The sequence below is a fragment of the Phodopus roborovskii genome, unplaced genomic scaffold (assembly GCF_943737965.1).
Source record: "Phodopus roborovskii unplaced genomic scaffold, PHOROB, whole genome shotgun sequence".
NCBI lineage: Eukaryota > Metazoa > Chordata > Mammalia > Rodentia > Cricetidae > Phodopus > Phodopus roborovskii.
This window is the reverse complement of record NW_026126469.1, coordinates 22,400,154-22,421,509: the sequence shown is the minus strand read 5'-3', so window position 1 is coordinate 22,421,509 and position 21,356 is coordinate 22,400,154. Positions and strand designations below refer to the sequence as shown.

General features: G+C 42.6%; 1 protein-coding gene across 1 annotated transcript; it reads left to right on the top strand.

Moving 5' to 3' along the window:
• Positions 1-8,170: 8,170 nt before the first annotated feature.
• LOC127227263 (V-set domain-containing T-cell activation inhibitor 1-like) lies at positions 8,171-20,243 on the top strand. The gene is made up of 4 exons (XM_051191620.1): positions 8,171-8,330; positions 13,006-13,407; positions 15,065-15,349; positions 20,127-20,243. Exons 1-4 carry the CDS (start codon positions 8,171-8,173, stop codon positions 20,153-20,155), a joined length of 876 nt encoding a protein of 291 aa, XP_051047577.1. The 3' UTR covers positions 20,156-20,243.
• The last annotated feature ends 1,113 nt before the right edge of the window (positions 20,244-21,356 follow it).

Here is a 21,356-nt window from a genome sequence, read left to right as displayed (position 1 = left end):
GCGCCGCGTCGGAAGTGGCGCGGCCCCGGGGCCGCCTGCCGCTCAGCCCGTGCGCCCGCCCGAGTCACGCGATGCCCAGGCGTCGAGTGTGCGCGCGCAGCCTGGGGGGCGGGCTCCGGCTCCGGCTCACGTGGCGCGCGGCGCGGCGCAGCGTCCGGTGCGGGCGAGCCGAGGCCCGACGCTCCCGGGAACCGGCGGAGGGAGCCGTCCTGGCCCCAGTGGGCTCCGCCTCGCGAGACTCCCGGGGAGGCGAACTGCTCGGCGAGCGGAAGCCCGTTGCGCTCTGGAGCCCGCTGCGCGCCCTTTATAGCGGGCGGTCGCGGCCTTGGCCGCCTGGGTAAACAGCTCCGGGTCCGCCCGAGGGCCTGCGCGTCACGGGGTGCCGCCCCCTTTGTTCTCCCTTGAGACCAGGCCCCCAAATCTACCGTATCGGGAGGGCGCAGCCACGGCAGGAACTGAGAATTGCAAGTCTGCAGAAGAACGGGCCTGGTGGCGCACGCCTCTAGTCTCGGCACTGAAATGTAGAGGCAGGTGTATGGATGTTCGAGGCCAGCCAGTCCTACGTGGTGTAGAACAGATTGCAATTGCCCCATCTGGAAGACACGCTTAAGGACTTTCCCTCCAGGATTTTTTTTTTTTCTTTTTCTTTTAAAGCGGCACTGTAATAGTAATGTGTGAGTGCCCAGCCAGCCACTGAAGGCTGGTCAGCAGCTCCCACAGTGCAGGCCACGGAGTGGGTTGGAGCAGCCACTGAGTGGTCCTGAGCAAAGGGGGAAAAGGTGGAAGGAAAATCAAATTCCAGCAAGCTTTCAAAAAAAGAAAAAAGTAATGTGTGTCGAATAAGAACTTTGCCCACGTCAACTACACAATCACTGGCGTGGGCTTTAGTCTGCTCTTGTGGGTGGGATGAGTTTGGGAGGTGGATTGAGGAGGTCCCTTGGTTTGAGCTGGCTTACCTTGAGCTTAGTTTGAGAAAGCGCTCAGAGTCCACTGTGAGAACCAGAATTCAATTGGGAAACCCTTGACTCAGGCTCTAATTCAGTAATTCCATTTCGTGTATTTTCACCCTTATTCCATATTTTCTGAAATTACCCTTTGTAATCTTACAGCCATTAATGGAATTGAGAAAAATAGTTTTGTTTCTTACTGAGCCCAAATACAAGAATTTTACAGGTTACGTGTAACCAATGGCATTAAATTGCTTTCTTCCTAAGGGGGAATTTTTTTTTTAATTGTCAGTCATATAGACGAGAGACTTGAGATTTACACTTCACAGATAAGCCTTATTGATTGAGTTGTCATAGGAGGATATCGTTTTGTCAGTTTAACAGTCTATGGTGGAATTAAAAAAGAAAGAAAGAAAAAGACTGCCAGGCATAGAGAGGCAGAAGCAGGAGGATCTCTGTGATAATGAGGCCAGTCTGGTCTACAGAGTTTCAGAACTTCCAGGGTAACATGAAGAGCCTGTCTTAATGTTATGTCTTAAATAAAATTTGTGCCACACCTTCAATCCGAGCACGTGAGAGGCATAAGCAGACAGATTTCTGAGTTCGAGACCACCTGGTGTACCTAGAGAGTTTCAGGACAGCTGGGGCTACACAGAAAAACCCTATCTGGAAAAGCAAAAACAAAACCTGAAAGTGTCTTACAGGCATATGATCTGAAAGTTTCTTTGTTAAAATAGACCTTATTTCAGATCAAAGTAACACTATAGAAGTAGCTCTACTATAATAATCAAAACACTTAATGCAATTTTATGCTTTAAAGATAAGTATCCTTGAATTAAATAAAAAATAAAAAATGTGATTAGGAAAAAGCTAAGATTACATATCAGGTAATGGGGAAAAGATGATCTCAATAGTAGGAAATGAAGCTATGTAGAAAGTTTTGAATAGGACAGAGGCTATTTTTTTTTTTTAAATAAACAGTAAAGAGTATAGAAGATGGAGCTTTAGCAAAGAAATGAGCAAACTGACAAAATTTTAAGTATACTCCTTGCAGAACTGGGGTTTGACTATTTTAATAACGATTTGAACTAGTTATTTGTTGAATTTGAGATATATGTAAACATCATTGGACAGAAACTATGTTCTAAAAGTTGAACACAGTATTATTTTTGAAAGCTATCACAGGAAAACTATAGATATTAGTAGAATAGGTTTCCATATAGAAAAGCTCTTTATTTTCATTTTTGTGCCTATTCAACTGCCTATCATTGCAAGTATGATTAATTCTTATGTAACTGTACTAAGTAATGGGTTTCTTGAACTTCTTAACACATGTATAGCATTGTGTTTTGCTGCTTCAATCCACCATCACCTTCCCTTGCCCCTTCCAAACTATCTCCCTGTGTTTTCATGTTATGCATGCATATGAGGGCATACAGTATTTGTCTTCTTCCCCTTTCCCTCACCTTCAAAACAAGCCCTTCTAATCCTTCCTCTCAGTACCTTTTACACACACACACACACACACACACACACACACACACACACTCATCTATCTTATATGTATCTTATCTACATATGGAGAGAGATTAATTTTCAAATATAGATTCACATATGACATAAAACATGGGACATTTGTCTTTCTTAGTCTGATTTATTTCCTTTTACATGATGATCTCCAGCTTACCCTACTTTTGTTGTTGTTTGGGCTTTTTTGTTTTGTTTTTCAAGACAGAGTTTCTCTGTGTAACAGCCCTGGCTGTCCTGGAACTCACAGAGATCTTTCTGACTCTGTTTCCTAAATTCTGGGATTAAAGGCATTTGCCAGCACACCTGGCTAGGCTACCCATTTTTACAGGTGTAACTTTTTAAATTTATTTTTATTTTGTGTTCATTGGTGTTTTACCTGCATGTATGTCTGTGTGAGGGTATCAGAAGTCCTGGAACTGGAGTAACAGACAATTCTGAGCTGCCATGTAGCTGCTGGGAATTGACCTGGGTCCTCTGGAACAGCAGCCAGAATTCTAAACTGCTGAGTCATCGATCCAGCCCCCAGTGTAATTTCCTTTAGATAATTTCACTGATTGGCTGCTGTGTCTGACTTATGTGATTGATTTTTTTTTTTTAAAGTTATTTGGTGAGATTGAAAGGCCCCTGAGAGGAGCATCCTTATTTATGAGTATATCCCCAAACCCCACAGTGCCTAAGATTTTGAGTAGCAGTGTATTTATATTTTTAGTTGAAAGAGGACTAACATTTATTAAGCTCCCACATTTATCAAGAACTTGACATTTAGTTTGACTTTCCATATCAGATAAATTACATTTCAAACAAATGTAAAAATCTGATGTAATTTATTAAAAGGAGTTTTTGGCCCTACTTCAAAGGGGGAAGAAACCTAAACTGAGAAAGAGTAAATGCCTTGTATGACATAGATAGTGACAAGCATAGTAAAAATTTAGCATCATGTCTGTGTGACTCCAAAGTCCGTGACCTTTAAATTACGACACACCGATTCACTGAACGTAGTCTAGTGTGTGTGTGTGTGTTTTCCTTATTCAGAATGATAAGATTGTTCAAATAGTAAGGAGACAGTGTTTCAAAAGGCATCTACCCACTTGTGACGTTTCAAAACTTCTGTGTTTTATTAGAGTTACAGGGCATTTGTTGACACTGGAGATTTTGTGGGCATAAAGCACACAACCAGAGTGGACCACTCAGTTGGAAACAAAATTTGAGATGCTGTGCTTTTGTTATGTGACAGTACTTCAGGACCACAGGCCTGGTGGGTGCTGAGCAAAACAAGCCCATCTGTAGACTACTGGAAACCTGTCATTTGTAGGACACTTCCCAAGTGAAGAGAATCAGAAGTGTGTATGCATCCAGCTCTTACTCTCTTGCAGGAGAATTCAAGGAACCCAGAGGGAAATCATGGGAACAGACTAGAAAGAGACACAGAGAGTGCCATTAACTTCTGCCAGTTGTAAAACCTATGTGTAAAAACTTGCTGATGTCTAGGGTTATTGTTGCCTATCAGAAGGTCAAATGCTCACATGGGCACACAGGGTTTTGCTTTATTTCCACTGTGGAATCCTTTTCACTCTGGCTTATCTACTTACCCCTAAGATGGATTCATCTTCCTATCACTGCAGTTCAAGTCTTAAAAAATAAAATCAGTAGCTCAGGACCAGGTGTGGTGGTGCATGACCTTAGTCGCAGCACCTGGGAGACAGAGGCAGTGGATCTCTGTGAGTTTGGGGACAGCATGGTCTACAGAGTGAGTTCTAGGTCAGTCAGATCTATTAGATGACCCTGTCTCAGCAAACAGAAAACCCCAGATCAGTAACTCAAAATTAAAGGTAGGCTTTAGTGATTCTCTTCATTTTTTAATTATTATTTTTAGTAAGTAAACAAAACACAATGGATTTCTTCATGATGCTGTGCATATCATTGTACTTTGCTGGAAGTTGTTGTGTGCCAGATACTGTCCTATGGACTTTATGTTCAATATTTTACTTAATCCCATCTCCAAACTATAAAGTAGGTAGTAGTATCCACATTTTACATACAACAAAATCAAGATATGAGAGAATTAATTAATTTTCCAAGTCACAAGAAATGATGGATCTGGGTACCAACACAGTGGAACTTAATTATAGTAGTTATAATTCAGTTACTCCCTGGCTTAGTTATTTTCCTTTTTCTGTGCTAAAACACCATGACCAAGACAATATATAGAAAAAGTGATTTGGCTTACAGTTGCAGATGGTTAATAGTCCATGTTGGCAGAACAGAGGTAGCAGGTGACAAGCAGCCACAGCTGAGAGCTCATGTCTCAGAACTCCAAACAGGAAAAGTAAAGAGAGCACACTGGAAAGGGTGCTTGGCTTTTGAAGCCTCAAAACCCAGCTGATGTGGGATATTTGATTGCACTGTGGTACCCCAAGACTGTTCTAATAACCTTGAATCAGGGCGGAGCCAGTGACTAGCTAACCAGAATTAGCCATAGAGAAGCCAGAACTATGGTAGATAAGATGCATAAGAAGGAGGAGAGACATGGAGATTTTGTGTGCTCTTTGATCTGGGAAGTATGGAGAGTAGGTCAGCTGGTCAGTCCTCCAACAATCCTTTCATCTATCAGGTTTTCACCCCAATATCCGACTCCTGAGTCTTTATTGGTAACAGAAAAATTTAGATAAAAACAGCAGCCATCTCTGGTGACATAATTCCTTCAGCAAGACCACACCTCCTAAACCTACCCAAAGAATGTCACCAACTGGAGACCAAATATTTAGATGCCCAATGCAATAGGGGAATATTTCATTCAAAACACCACAGTGCCTTTAAGGGACTTCCTGTGTAGGAACAGAAAGAAAGCATGAATCATTGAAAACTGCAGTTTTAGAAGGGAAAATATACATATCACTCAAGCACATGAGAAGGTGATAAACTTTACTAGTTATCCGGGAAATCTGAATAAAAGTCACAACAAGCTACTTGTGTTGTTTTTCTGTGGCTTATCAGCTGCACCCAAATCTACTGATATTTTAACTATTTTCTGCACCCCCGAGGCCCCAGAGTCAGTGCCCTGGATACAGCTCAGGCCTCAGCCTGGTGGAATTTCTGGTCCTGCCAGCACCAGCTGTACCTCAGCCTCCAAATATAGTTTTTTTTTAATATTTATTTATTTACTTATATGAATGATTTATCTCCATGCACATCAGAAGAGGGCAACTGCTCCCATTACAGGTGGTTGTGAGCCACCATGAGGTGCTGGGAATTGAACTTGGGACCTCTGGAAGAGCTGCTATTGCATGGGAATCAATACTCACTAGACTCAGTACAGGTTAAATGAAGTTTATTTGGGGAGAATGCACTTACACAAGAAGCAGGTGACCGCCACAAGTTCCAGCTCCAAGGATTCACCCAGGCTGCCCTCTGTCACCCAACCAGAAGCAACAGAGCCACCTGTGCCCCAAACCCAGACCTAAAACTATTCTCCCTCATGGCTGCACCTGTGACCACGCCAATATGGGCGTGGCCAGCGCTATAGGTGTGAGCAGGGTGAATATCTCACTACAAACTGCCAGTGTTCTTAACTGCTGAGTAATTTCTCCAGCCCCTGCAAATATAGTTTTAAACTATGTCTTTATCATCCTATTTACCAATAAAGACTTGAGAATTATATGTTGGGGTGAAAACCTGCTAGAACTGAGAAGCAAACAGTCGACCTTTCTTTGTGGCTGGAGACCCAGCAAGAAGAGTGTCTCTTCAACCATCCAAACCAAAAAAGATCCACCAAGACTGCAACCCCCTCCCTACTCCTTCCTGTGCATCTCTCTATCCTGGTTCCTCTGTACTCTCTATGGCTAATTCCTGACAACTAGTTGCTGGCTCCACCCCCTGATCCAAGATTGTCTTAGTTTTACAGTGTGATCAAATATCCCACACTACCCATGCCCACACAGGAAAGCTAAAATAAAATGGTGATTAGTGCTCGTGCATGTGTGAATAATAGTACCCCTCATAGTCTGATGGTGGGGTGAAAAATGGTGTAGTCACTTTGGAAACACAACTGGATGCTGTGAAAAGGGTTAAAACTCACACGTTGCCATCTGACTCAGCAGTTCTCCTCTCAGGCACATACCAAAGAGTAAAGGGGAACTCATCACAAGCATGCACACACAAATGCTCACTGCAACATTATTCATACAGTGTGGTGGGAGTTGGGATTGACCCCACATTCCTAAATGGATAGAGCATAGATGAAACGTGGTAGATCCATGCAGTGGGACACTATTCAGCAGCACAAATAAAAGAAATGCCAATATATGTTACATGGATGACTCTTGAAGACATTATACTCATCTCTCTGTAAAAGAAACCAGCCACAAATGAACACACAGTGTGTGATCCTATGTGATTTCCAGCCACAAATGAACACACAGTGTGTGATCCTGTGTGATTTCCAGCCACAAATGAACACACAGTGTGTGATCCTGTGTGACTCCCAGCCACAAATGAACACACAGTGTGTGAGCCTGTGTGACTCCCAGCCACAAATGAACACACAGTGTGTGATCCTGTGTGACTCCCAGCCACAAATGAACACACAGTGTGTGAGCCTGTGTGACTCCCAGCCACAAATGAACACACAGTGTGTGAGCCTGTGTGACTCCCAGCCACAAATGAACACACAGTGTGTGAGCCTGTGTGACTCGCAGCCACAAATGAACACACAGTGTGTGATCCTGTGTGACTCCCAGCCACAAATGAACACACAGTGTGTGATCCTGTATGACTCCCAGCCACAAATGAACACACAGTGTGTGGTCCTGTGTGATTTCCAGCTAGAGGTCCCCTGCAGCTTTGTCATCATGCTATTTGCCCTGCTACAAAGCCTCTGTTGACAAACACATGGGCTCACTCACATCCTGGTCCATATTCACCTTGCCTATTCTGAAGGTCAAGATGCAGCCAACCCAGTTAAGACGAGATGGCAATTTATGTGCTGTGTGGATGGGAAAGGGAAAGAGATGTCTCAATAAAAAACTTCCCACAGGGTGGTGGTGGCACACACCTTTAATCCTAGCACTTGGGAATCAGAAACAGGTGGATCTCTGTGAGTTTGGGGCCAGCCAGATCTAGTTCCAGGATGGTCAGGGCTACACAAAGGAACCCTGTCTCAAAAACCAAAACCAACCAACCAACCAACAACAACAAAAGAACCTTCCATTACTGAAATTGTGTGTTAATGGATGAAGCTTCAGTAGGACCAACAAGAGGAGAAAACGTTGCTCACTCTTTTCTGGACTCCCATTCTCTGTTCCATAGTAAGTGTGTAAAGTCTGCTATTGTTCCACTTACAGTCTTTGTTATAATGTCATAAAAAAGGTCACTAATTCAGGAATACACAATGAATACACTAGAATCGCAATTCCATCATACCGAAATAATCCCTGTTATTATTATGATACATTTATTTTCCTCCTCCATGAGCACACATTTCCCCTCACGAGGTTGACATCATATATCATGTTATCATGTGCCTATAAAGTTTCATACTTTGTTTTTTTTAACCAAAATTTCTCACATGCCATTTTATTAGTCTTCAAATTTTTGATTAAAAAAAAATGAGCGCAGAATAATTGCCTAACAGAGGTTTGGAGTTTTCTTTTTAGTTCTCAGCGTAACACCTTGAAAGACTTTTTCAGTTAACAGCTATGACTGAACAGTTCTTTACTCAGCATCTGCGGCAACAGGTTGGTAATAGCAGTTCTCGGAGCCATCTCCCTGAGGACCGCTACACAACTATTCCTTCAAAGATGTGCTGGCTCCGCCTCACTTGCTTCTGGCTGATCAGAGAAACCAGCTGGCAAACAGGTAAGCCCTCTGCCTAAAGAGATTGTCTATTTGGGAAGATTTGGTGGCAGTCAAGCGACTCTTGGCGTGACTCAAGTGTTGCGCTCTCTGTGTCAACTGTGCCTTGTCCCTTCATGCTCCTCTTGCCACAGCCATGCTTCATGGACCTCTCTGTGGTTTTTCTGCAAATCGGACATCAAGAAGGTATAACCACTAGAGGCAAGGCCTGGCTACAGGGCTGGAATTTTCTGTTTTAGGATAATGTACTCTCATTATTATTAGTGCATAAATCTGTTTGTTTTGAGTTTGGGGGTGGGGCGGGGAGGTTGTTACCCCCCCCACCTTTATACAGTGAAACTTTGTAAAAATCTTAAGCCAGATGCATTTAATTCTATGAATGAATACTTATTGGATTAGAATTATATAGACTACTCTGAGAGTCTAGTCCTGTTGATGAGTGCGCAGCCCAGTAGAGTTGTAGTTAAATATGAATGTGGACAGCTATAAGACAAAGAGGATAAGTTGAAGGTGACTTTAATATTCTTGTCTATTAAAATTAGTTTTACATGAAGCCTGTGTTCCTGTTAGGACCATTGAAAAAAAGCTTTATTAAATGTGTACGAGGATTACACAGCAGCACAAAGGGAGAGGAGTGGAAATTCTGTGTAACTGGAGGTGAAAGGGAATTAGGAAGGCCTTGGAGTTTCTATTTTTCCTAATGACGAAAAAGAGTTCACAAATTTTATTGAGTTATAAAAACACATATTGTATTTTTAGAACCCTTTTCTCCATGACGTTTATTTCTTTTCTCTATTAACTACAATAGCCATAGTGGCTGTTATTGGTCATACTACCCATTAAACTCATATTAATTTAGGTCTAGTTTCAAAATATTTTATTGTATCTTCCATGGAGAGATATTTGACACATAGTACTTACAATGTATCAAAAGTAGTGCTGGGATGTTTCTCCCCACTTAGTAAGTAACAGGAAAGAAAGGAGGGCAGACTATATGCTGAGAGGGAATCGTTTTCTTGCCTTTCTTTGAAATGGAAAGAGATACAGAACACATGGAAAAAGTAGCTGCCTACAGTGTGATTTGTGCAATAAAATTATGCTTAGGGTGATGCAGAAGGAATGACTAGCTGGCTGTAAGGTGAGAAGGACTTCAAGAGAGCTGCCTTAAACAGTTTGTCTGTGGGGGCAATGAGGCCAGGAAGGATGCAGGCAATAGTGGGCGTGGGGTGGTACCATGATATTGGGATGTATTAGTACAACTTTAATCGTGGAGAAATATCCTGGAAAGTAGTGGCCCACACCTTTAATCCCAGCACTCCAGAGGCAGAGGCAGGTGGATCTCTTGAGTTTGAGGTCAGCCTGGTCTACAGAGCAAGGCCCAGGACAGCCAGGGCTGTACAGAGAAACCTTGTCTCCAAATAAAAAATAAAACAACAACAACAACAACAAAAAACAACATCAAATCAACAAAATAAGACAGAAAAAGAAATTGGCCAAGTGGGAGGTTGGATTCAGTTCGAGTATTATACCTTTACTTTACCTGCATACCTGTGTGCTTCTGTGTTAGAACTCCTTCAAGTGGCAGCATGTTGTCACTCAGATGGCGTTGGCACATGGAGAACAGGTTGTGGGAGCCTCAGTCAGGTCTGGAGGGTGGAGGTGGTGCTGATGAAGACCCCGCACTCACAGGTGGCTGTGGCTATGCGGACCAGATTATCTCTTAGCTGAAGCAAACTTCTGCCTTTCTGTTCTTCACAGAATGGCTTTCTTCTTGATGTGGGCCAACCTACTTCTGCTTCTTCACTGTACAGGTGAGTCCTTTTCAAAAACTCTTCATTTTGGAAACCATTTAGGAGATAGTGAGGACAATGCTGCAGAGATAAGAAACAAAACCAACCAACCAACCAACAAACAAACCAAATAACCAGTCAAGCAAATGATTGACTCTCTTCAAATTTCAGCCTTGTTATTTGTTAAATGTGAAAAGCCAACATTTATTTACTTTACAGACTGTGGTGAAATGTGTGGGAGAATATTTCATACATTTTGCAACATCAACAAGAATCCCCTCTCTCCAAATTAGGTGTGTTCATTTGAAGCCACAGCCACGTGACTAACTTCATCCCCCCCCCCCACGTTGATTGCAAACTTCCCAACAGAACAGAAAAGACACACAGATGCCCCACCTTCAAGTGACCTGTGAAAGTACCAAATTTGAAATCAGCCCTGTCTTAAAACAAAATCCGGATGGTCATAAGTTAACATTTTGTGCTCAAGTCTACATCAATGTTGTTGATTGTCAGGTGCAGATCTTAAAGTGGTTAATGTAATCAAGCTAATCTGAAGCATATAATTGAAGGTTTCTAAAGACACTATGCATACAAGCCCTACAATATAACTACTCCATACAGTGACCAAACATATTATAGTCCTCGGGGACATGCCATCTCACAGGAACCCATAGCGGCTCTCATCTCCCATGGGCAACAGCAGTTGGAGAGTATCCCTAGTACCCAGAGATAACTCAGAAGTTAGTGCAGGTCTTGGTCCACTGGTGATATTTCTTGGCTCTTTTCATTTGATGATTGACTGTGTGTGTGTGTGAGAGAGAGAGTGTGTGTGTGTGTGTGTGTAGGTAAAGGGACAGAGGCAAAGTGAGTTGACAGTCACTCATACTAAAAGTGCTACAAAAACATTTAAATTAATGTAGATGAGAATGAGAAAGGAAATCTCTCAGTACCTCTCTAGTAATATATCTTGTAACAATATTATCAACATGGTATGGCATGCCAGGTACTGTAGCAATGTGTTAGATGCCCATCATAATTTTTGTATGATTTTCAAGGAATTTTTGTACAATTTTAGCTTTTTTGGTGCTTTTCTTGTCTTGGTCTTTTAGACCTGGGGGAGCTAAAGACAACAGCCTAGAAACAACAGTTTGAAAAAGATGAAAGGCATATTTAGACAGGACTGGGGACAGTGCAGACACAATACTTAGAGACATGACATCCAGCCTTGGCTGATTGTGTCACTCTTAGACTCCAGAGTGTGAAGCCTTTCCTTCCAAGGTCATAAAAGGTACAGTTGTAGCAAGAGCTCGGAGGCTGAACCCTGGATGATAAAACCAATGATCCATCAAAGAGTAAACTACACATTCTGATAAGAGAGATCGGAATGAGTGCAGCTACGCACAGCTGGTCTCTTTGTCATGTCCCTCTGGAAGATGACTGAGTCCTGTCACATAAAAACAGTCACTAAAATCCCAAGGTGTTTCACTACCACCTGGAGCAGGTGGTGTCCTAATTATATATACAGAAATAAACTCAGAGAGATGAAGTTGCCTGAAGCCACATGATTAGTAAAGGGTAACTTAGCACTAGAGCTTTGATTTGTAATTTTTCAGACCAAGACTTTAGAAACTGTGCAAATTCATCCTTGCAACCATTGCATAAGCTGTTTCTTCCTATGTCGTCCCTTCTATCTTGTCTTTCTTTTTATTCATTCATCTGTTTCCTCAGTAATTGATTCGCTTGTCACTTTGAAAAGAATGATTATTAGCTGAAAGCGTACATTTTAGATGAAGAGCTTTGGAACCAGAGTCCCGAGACTCAGCAGTCTACTTCTGCTCACAAAGTGAACTGTGTGCCCCCAAACAACCCCACCTCCTGGTATTTGATAGTATCTGCTTCAGTGTAGTCTGCAGATGAAGGTTAAATCCAGAAAAGAAAGACCTTACAATATGTTTAGCATATTATAAACACAAAATACATATAAGCTGATAGAGTCAGGGTTCTGTATATGCCCACGCGCGCGCGCGCGCACACACACACACACACACACACACACACACACACACTGAGCTCCACATACCAATTCTTCCTCCTTTTTGAAGCTTGGTATCTCTTTGGAGAGAGTCAGACAGACAGACAGACAGACAGACAGACACACACACACACAGAGAGAGAGAGAGAGAAACACACACATACACAGAGAAGGGGGAGTCAAGTGACCTGTCAACCTTCAGCTACCACATGCCAAAAATCCATGAGACCTATATAGTTCATGGCTGTGGTTTCTACAATCATTGGGCCCCCAGTGAGAACTCTGACCAGGCTGGGAGGTATTTGCAGCAGGTAGAATAGGTTTATTGAAAGATTTTCATGTATAAACCATCTTTCCACCATTCCAATGTGCCTTCCTGGATTGCTAAAGTGGAGAATAAGGAACATTTTCAATAATGTTTCGACGGTAGGGTTCTGGGAGTGACGCCTGCTCTGTGAGTCAGAGATGTTTACCTAAGGGCTCAGCTGGCAGCTGACTGAGGGATGGAAAGGTTACATTGCACAGTGCATGTGGCAGTTTTCTTTTGCCAGTGTTAATCTGGCAAGCACAGCTTGGGTTTGGAGCCAACACCTACTGCAACCCAGCTTCCAGACAGGTAGGCTCTGACAGACCCACTTTGCTGTGTCATTCTGAGTCCAGCAGAACACAGGGGGCAGGTAGAACACACATGACCAGCTACGTCTTCCCCGCACACCTTTGGGCTCACTTCTCCAGTCTTTTAGTGATTCTATAAATGGCCAGTCCCCTCCAGTAAACCCTTCTCTGGTCTGCTGCTGTCCCTTACTCAAAGCCGTGGTCATCAGCCTTTACTAATTTCACTTCTTTGACGATCTAGTGTCTGCAGAAGAGGTGCGGGCGCACCCGTTCACTGATGTGACCCTCGACTGCGAGTTCTCCTTTATAGAGAGCACAGAAGACCTTGAGTTTTACTGGGAAAGGGAAGACATAATAGAGGAATATGAGGTGGAAGACCGTGACTTTTACCGCTTTTTCAAGTACTACGATTTCTTTCAAGTGTACACAAAGGTGGTTTACCAGTTCTACGACAAGGCAGAGCAACTTGAGGACCAGAATGCCTTATATGAGGGAAGGGTCTCTGTGGATCAGAACGAGATTTCCGAGGGTGTTCTGTCCCTTCTGCTGCGGAACGTGGATTTCATGGACGAAGCTGTGTACAAGTGCTCTGCTATCACCCCCAACGGCCGAGGCGAGAGTAAGGTCAAGCTGATAGTGGAAGGTAAAGGGACTTCATGGACAAGCTTGGCTTCAAGTTTGGCCTCTGTTCATAAACTCTACATTTTCTCTCTTGGCCTCATTTTTCTAACGAGGATTACTTTATTTCTATCTTAAGAGTAAAGAGATATCAATTTACTTTCCTCTGAACTGTTTCTCTGAACAAAAGGTGCTATGTCTAAACCAGTCCATCACTCGCTCATTGATACGAATGAATTGAAGGGCAACCAAAGCTGCACTGGTTGAATCCCAAATGTTACACATTGCAACTGCCCCCTGCAGCGCATGCACACACACACACACACACACACACACACACACACACACACACACACACACACCACTGATGCAACAATAGTCCCATAGGAAGATGCTAAGGTCAGACACAGTTTAGTGTGAATGGCGCTAAACTGGGAGTCAGGAGACTGGAGTTCTAAATCTGGATGGCATTGGGCAATCCATTAGCTTCTCTGGGCTTCTTATTCTTACTATAAAGCATATAGCTCATTAGATGAAAGCACTGGTTCAATTCCAAGCACCTACATCATAGCTTACAATCATCTGTAACTCCAGTTCCAAGGGATCCAACCACTCTCTGGCCTCCACGAGCACGGGGCATGTCCACGGTACATAGACATATGTGTAGCTAACACACATACATAAAATAAGAAGTTTAAAAATATGAAAAGTAGTTTGAAAGACATTGATTGGGTTGAATCCATATTCTCCTAGTGTTGAACCCTTATTTTCCAGTATTGCTTGGAAAACTGTGTCCTTTCTGACAGAGAGCTCATGGGGCTTCCTGTCCTGCAAGGCAGCCTCCTCCCTCCAGAGTAAGAGTTGAAAAGAGATTGGAAGATGGTAAGAATTGTTTCTCTCTCTCTCTCTCTCTCTCTCTCTCTCTCATTGTTGTTTGAGACAGGATATTTTATTTGTTTGTTTGTTTTTTCAAGACAGGGTTTCTCTGTGTATAATTCCTGGCTGTCCTGGAACTTGTTTGTAGACCAGGCTGGCCTTGAACTCATAGAGATCTTACTGCTTCTGCCTCCAGAGTGCTGGGATTAAAGGCATGCACCACCACTGCCTAGCAAGACAGAATCTTTCTATGTGGGTTGGTTTGGGCTTGACCTCACAACAATCCTCCTGGCTGAGCCTTCTGAGTGGTGGAAATTACAGGCATGTGCCACCTCCCAGCATTATTACTTCTGTGATTTCCCCAACTAAGTACTAAGTAGGCCCAACCTTGCTTAGCCTTCAAGATCAGATGAGAGTTCATTCAGAGTGGTGTAGTCATACACTCTTCTGTAATTTTCAGTTAGGGCATCTGAGGTCAGTGAAAAATGTGGAGTGAACCCACATCAAGAAGGAAGACCCTCAAAGGAAGACCCCCTAATAAAGACAGCAGCAATAGGGGCCTAGATGGCAACATATCCTCTTTTCTCTTACTATGCTGGGGTCAAAATATTAGCTACAGTGAACCTGGGCATGCTGTCTCTATGTGGTGGGGGAGTGGAGGGGTTAGTATAAACACTGAAGGCTTGAACCTTCTGGGACCAAAACAAACAAACCAAAAAGTAACTAATTACATTGGTTTTTTTTTGTGTTTTTTTTTTTTTTTGTTTGTTTGTTTCTTTTTTGTTTTTTGTTTTTTCTCCAACCAGACTCTGAAATGCCCCAGGTGAAGTTTGACAAGATTGATGATGAAGATGTGGTTACATGCACATCAAAGGGCTGGTACCTCACACCCAATGTGACCTGGTTAGATCGGGGAGAAAGGGACATTAGCAACCACAGTACGGTAGAGGTCCTGGAGGAGCAGATGAATGGCTTGTTCAGAGTGTACTCTGTCCTCAAATATCCAGTCAAGTTAAATGAAAAATACGTCTGCCATATTACGGAGACAAATGAAAATAACCGGCCCATCAGATCCATCCGGCGATACCCTAGTAAGTGCAGCACAACTCCGAGGGGTAGTGGGAATAGGCTGTACTTCACCACACAGAAACCACGGCTCATTAATATTTACTGAATGCCAAATGTAGCAGGCACTTCTGAGCACTTTGGGGACTTAAAGAAGCTTCAGGAACAGCAGCTTGTAGCCTGGGGTCAGAAATAGTGCTGAGGTAGAATCCCCTGGGTTTGGGGAGGGGGTAAGACTATGCTTCAGGGAATGACAACTCTTGTCCAGACAGAGGTGGCTGTTCCTCCCAGAGAGGCTTCTGTTCTCAAGCTTCCTCATATCCTGATATGACAGGCTGAGTAGTCATAGCAGCCATCTATGGGGCCACTTACCATGTTCCTGGAACTTTACATGTGTGTTGTTTGTGTCTGTGTGTGCACATATGTGTTCGGGGTGCATCTGCATCTATGTGCAAGGATGGAGGCCAGAGGCTGGTGTTAGTCTTCTTCCTCAATTGCTTCTCTACTTTGGTTTTTGAGATAGTTTTTCCCACTGAATCTGGAGCTCACCCATTCAACTACAACGATTAGGCAGCCAGCCCCAGGGATCTGCCTAGCCTCTGCTCCGCCAGGGCTGGGATTACACATGGGCACTGCCTCACCCAGTTTTTATTTGGATGCTGGAGACCCCTACTCAGATCTTCATGCCCATGCAGCCATATCCCCAGCCAACATTTTAAGTCATTAACCTATTTTAAGTCGTTAACCTAGCCCTACAAGATAATTGCTTGTTACTGTCCCTTTCTATATGAAGAAATCAGAACTTTAAATAATTTGACCAGAATCTTAACTAATGAACACAAACTTTAAATTTTTGGTAACCAATAATGTTATCTACATCAAATATTATATATCTAAAATGTATTAATGTTATTTATCAAATTTAACTGGATTCCCTATATTTTACCTGATAAAACATAATGATACAAACAGTAAGAGGGAGACATTGAAGCTGGAGGATGGTAGGGCTGGAGCATTCACACCTCTGGAAGAAGAAAAAGGAGACACTATAAAATTCTATGTCTGGTTTAGGGTTCAGGCAAGAGTGCAGGGTAGTGATTCCCCAGGCCAGCCATACTGTCACCACAGGGAATTCGAGGACAGGTCCATTCTTGGATCCCACTGTGACCTGTGGAAAACCTGGGGTAGACTCAGTATTGAGTTTTGATATGTCCTCAAGGTGATTGTGACCCACACTCAAGTACAAAATGTGCTGGTGTAGGATGTAAGCTGTGGCAGATGGTAATGACAGCCAGAGCACCTCTGTCCTTTCCTGCATGTGGGGACAGGGTGTGGTCTCCTCAGAGCCCTATCTAAGAGATGAGGGAGGTAGAGCTACTCCAGCTTTCCCCCAGCCCAGCAAAACAGGCCAAACCAGACAGATTTATGCATTTAAATTTCCCACATGAGCTGGCCTTTCCTTCAAAGGAGGGGAGGGGGCTCACTTATCTTCCAGACTTCTAATTCTTTCCCACACATTCAGACAAACTTGATGTCTGTGAGTGTTACAGTGGGCCTGGGAGTTTCTTCTGAGAACACTAGGATACATTATTAATGAGTTGACCTCAAAAGAAATACTGTTGTTTTTACCCTCTAAAATTTCAACACCCTTAAGATGTCCTAGAACTATCTAAAAAGCCCTCATATTTTACTTCTCTCTAGATTCCCCCCATTTATTTATTAATGTGAGACCCTTGAGATCTGGCATCTGCCTGTTTTCCCAGCTCTGCAGCATGTCATGATACAGCCATTGCTCATTGCTCTGGGCTTACCCTGTCCTGAGGCTTTCAGACTGTGTCTATTTTTTTCACAGTGCCAAGCCTTTGTGCACACTCTGCCTCTCTGGAATACCTTTTCCTTGATCTGCCTCATGAACTCCTTCCCATTCCCAAGACTTGGCTCACATCTGGGACCCTTCTCTTATGCTCATATCTGTTTGTTTAATATTTTGTTCATTTGCACATCAAATATTTGTTGAGCTCCAGCTCCATGCCATATCCTCTTTGTAGCACGAGATACAAACCAGTGAATAAAATGAATTCTTACACTCATGAAACTTCACACTATTAGTGGGGAAGGAATACGTAGTAAACTGGCAATTAAAGTGTGTTGATGTTACCATATGAGGCCACTTACCTGAAATTCAATACCATGGGGGAAAATCTTCTATGTTGTGTGAAGGAAGTCAGAATACTGGTATCCCTCGGAGTGGGGATGTAAAGAGTCTAGAAGAAGATGAGGAGATTTCTGGGGTGTGGGTGCTGGTTGTCTAGTAAGTAGTACCGGACACTTACATAATTTTCTATATGTATTTTTCAATATTAAGGAAAACATGTACTAGATCATATGGTTACTAGCCACATAAAGGAAAACAAAAGGTAGGAGGCAGATCAGAAAGAAGGGAGTAGAGGGGGAGTTGTAATGTGAGACTATCCATAGACAGCCTCACTTCCATGTTCAGTTTCAACAAAGACTGGAGCAGAGATATGGAAGCCAGACCTAGCGTAAGCAGGAATGGTGGGCTTGAGAAGCAGCATGGAGGCCAGGGGTTGGAATGGAAAGAGTTAGTCACAAGCGTGTAAGGCTTAAGACGCTAGAAAAATGAGAGGCGGCTAGCGCTGTGTGGTTTCTAGTAGAGCAGTGTAAGGATTTTTGGATTTTTCTCATACTGAGAGGAAATGCAAAGCCTTTGAACAGAGGAATGAAATGATCTGGCTTGTATTTTATAAAGCTCGTTCCTGTTATTCTTGAGAGTAGGCACAGAGAAGCAAGGGTAGGACCAAGGTGGCCAGGCAAGAGAAGATGGTGTCTTGACCCTAGGTGTCAGGAGTGGAAGTAACAGAAAGAGACTGGGTTATGTTTACATTTCTGAAGGTATAGCAAACAGAATTTGTTAAAAGATTAAGTGAAGGATGTAAGGGAAAGCGAGGAGTCCATGCTCACTAAGATGTTCTTTCAGTAAGAGAATGGGTAGGTTAATGTTTTTCTAGGAAGCATTGTGGTTTCTTTGGGGGGCATCTTTAGTTAGAGAAGCCCATGTGAACCCTTGGAGGGGAATGCCAAGTACCTAGTCATATATTCAATTGTGGGCGAGGGAGATGAAGGGAACCCAGTAAAGGAGAAAGAGAAGGCATGAAGAGTGAAATAAATTGAAAACCAAGGGAAAAAAACATTTCAGAGAAGAAGGAATGTTTAATTATGTGGAATACTACTAAAGAATCGAAAAAGATGGAGATGGAGAGTAGATTATTTGAGAGAGAAGTTAAATAGGAGTCAACTCGTCAGCTAAGTGTAAGGTTAGCCCTGCAGTGCTGAAAAAGAGTGCAGCCATCATCTAGGAAAGACCAACTACAGAAATAGAGCAGTTCCTTTTCCTTCTTTCTTTCTTTCTTCCTTCCTTTCTTTCTTTCTTTCTTTCTTTTTTTTTTTTTTTGTAGCACAAAAGCACTTTTGAAGTTGATGATTTTTAAATTAAAATGAGGTCACTGGGCACCAGTGTGTGTTTTTCTTCAAGCTCAGTTATTTGAGTGTAGACACACAGTGGTAATAGAGTTGGATCAACCAGATGTTAGAGTTTTCTCATGCTGCATGCCAGATGGAGACAGATGGGTGTGCACTGGTAATATAGAGATCAGCAGCAGAATTTAAGATGGAGGGAAAGATGAAGATTTAAGCTGGGGAAGATGAAGGATGGAAGTGAGGAAAAGGGCCGAGAAAGGGTGGTAAGAGGGTTGGGGTTGTGTCTTGGTGGTAGAACACTTGCCAGGCACCCATGTAAGCCCTAGGTTCTACCTTTAACGTGTACCTGAAAGCAGTAAAGTCATTGGATTCTAGGTCCTGATGGCATTAAACAAGCTATTTAAGTTGGGGGACTTGACTTGAGATGGTGAATTGGAAAGACAGAGGCAATGGTTAAAGAGTGTCTGGAAATCGAGAAAAGGAGAAGTCATAGTTATTGCTAATGACTCATCTAAGAACTGACCATGGGGAGGGTGACTAAAACAAGATGTAGGCGAAGATCTTTCAAGAGAGGAGGTTAAGGCCCAAATGGATGGGGTATACATGGGATATTGACATTGACACCAAGAAGTGAGAGATGGAAAGCATGGGAGAGTAGTAGGTAAGCCAGAGTGATGAGAATTGCAGAGGGACAATAGGAGGTTGCAACATGGAAGGGTACTGAGTAGTAACGATGCATGATATTCAATTCTAAGCTAGAAGTTTGTAGAGAGATAGGCAAGGAATGTTCCAGCCTGCAGTCTTTCTTTGTCTGGGATGACTTTCCCCCAGAGCATCCTGGAATGTCATGTGAATTGCTGGCCTATGATATCAGCTTCCTCACCTTAAGCCCCACACAGATAACAGGCAAGGGAGGGTCACCCTGAGGCTCTAGGCCTATGTTGATCTTCTCTCTCTTTTTTTTTTTATCTCTGCAAGTTGAGAGGAAATATTGTTTTCTCTCTTCCTGTTTCCTTTTGGATTCTCTAATTGTTCTCCAAGAATATTTGTTGAGTAAATGAATTGTTGAGCTACTAAGACCAAATTTCATCTTATAAATGGACAGAAATTAAAAACTGTGCTTAGAGTATTTTTAAAAGAGCCTTAGGGGGCTACTATTCTTAGAGGGAACAACGAATGTATTGCTCAAAGTTTTTCCTTCTTGTGTGGCTCTAAGAATGCATTGTAGCTAGACTGCTTCTAACACAAAACTAACTTTTATATTATATTTCTCCTTCCACCCCACCCCCCACTTTTTTCCTTCAGAGAAAAGGTTCGGTGAATATGAATACTAAGAGATCCAAATGCCCAAGAATCTGCTGTGCCTTTAGTCAGCGGAGTTCCTGGTTTCTCTTGTGAGTGATGTTCTTTTTGTCCTGGACCCTTAATATCATCAACTAAAAAAAGAAACAAGGCAATCAGTACAGAGTATTACAGATTAGCAGAGTCCTGCTTCTTTATCCCTGTTGTCTCTTTTGTTTAAAAGATTTGTTTCATTTAATCTCATTCTCCCAACATGTTAAATTCTGAGTAAATTTCAAAAGTCTTCCATGCAAAAGGGAAGGAGATTAAAGTCCTGGTAGACAGAGTGTCACGTGTCAGTTTCACTGGGGTATAAATGGCTTGGTGAGCTCAGGGGCAATCTGTTTCCTCTATGTCAGGTTTTTGTTTCCTTTTGGTAACAGTGTTAAATTTGGGCATTTGGCCAACTGAGGAGAGCCTAAGAGATCTCTCCCCCCAAATTATTATGAATATGTTTGCTAAAGTCCTTTTATGCATTACTGAACAAAGGCTGTAGAAATATTGGACATTCATAGCGAATTTAACTCTTTCAAGCTTTTCTGTTTGTTCAGTGATTTCTATCTTCATTATTCTTATATTTAGATTTCTAAATCTCTCCCATCTCTATGCTTTCTGTAAAAACAGATTTATGGTCTGAATATTTGTGTTTTCCCCAAATTCATCCTTTGAAATCCTTGCACCAAAAGTAATGGTACTAGGAGGTAGATTTCCCAGGGAAGTGGCTTGGTCACTAGGGCAAAGCAAATATGATGAGACCTGTATTGTTGTCTTGGTTAGGGTTCCTATGGCTGTAACAGAACACCATGATCAAAAAGCAAGTTGAGGGAAAAAAGGATTTATTTGGCGTACACTTTCATATTGCTGTTCAATGTTGAAGGAAGTCAGACATGAAGTCAAACAGGGCAGGATCCTGGAGGCAGGAGCTGATGCAGAAGCCATAGAGGGATGCTGCTTACTGGCTTACTTCACATGGCTTGCTCAGCCTGCTTTCTTATAGAACCAAGGACCACCATCTCAAGGTTGGCGTCACTCACAGTGGCTGGGCCCTCCCCCATCAATCTCTAATTAAGAAGAGCCTTAGAGATGGATGTTATGGAGGCATTTCTTTAACTGAGTGTTGTGGAATAGAGTATTTGTTTAACTATGTAAAGATGTGTTATATTTGTTTATGCCGTGGAATATAACTTGAACTAT

Bases quoted from the DNA above. Each gene is read 5' to 3' on its own strand.
- LOC127227263 (XM_051191620.1), top strand. From the start codon at position 8,171: ATGACTGAACAGTTCTTTACTCAGCATCTGCGGCAACAGGTTGGTAAT. The intron at 8,331-13,005 runs GTAAGCCCTCTG...TTGACGATCTAG, and splicing joins AGAAACCAGCTGGCAAACAG to TGTCTGCAGAAGAGGTGCGG. The intron at 15,350-20,126 runs GTAAGTGCAGCA...TTTTTCCTTCAG, and splicing joins ATCCATCCGGCGATACCCTA to AGAAAAGGTTCGGTGAATAT.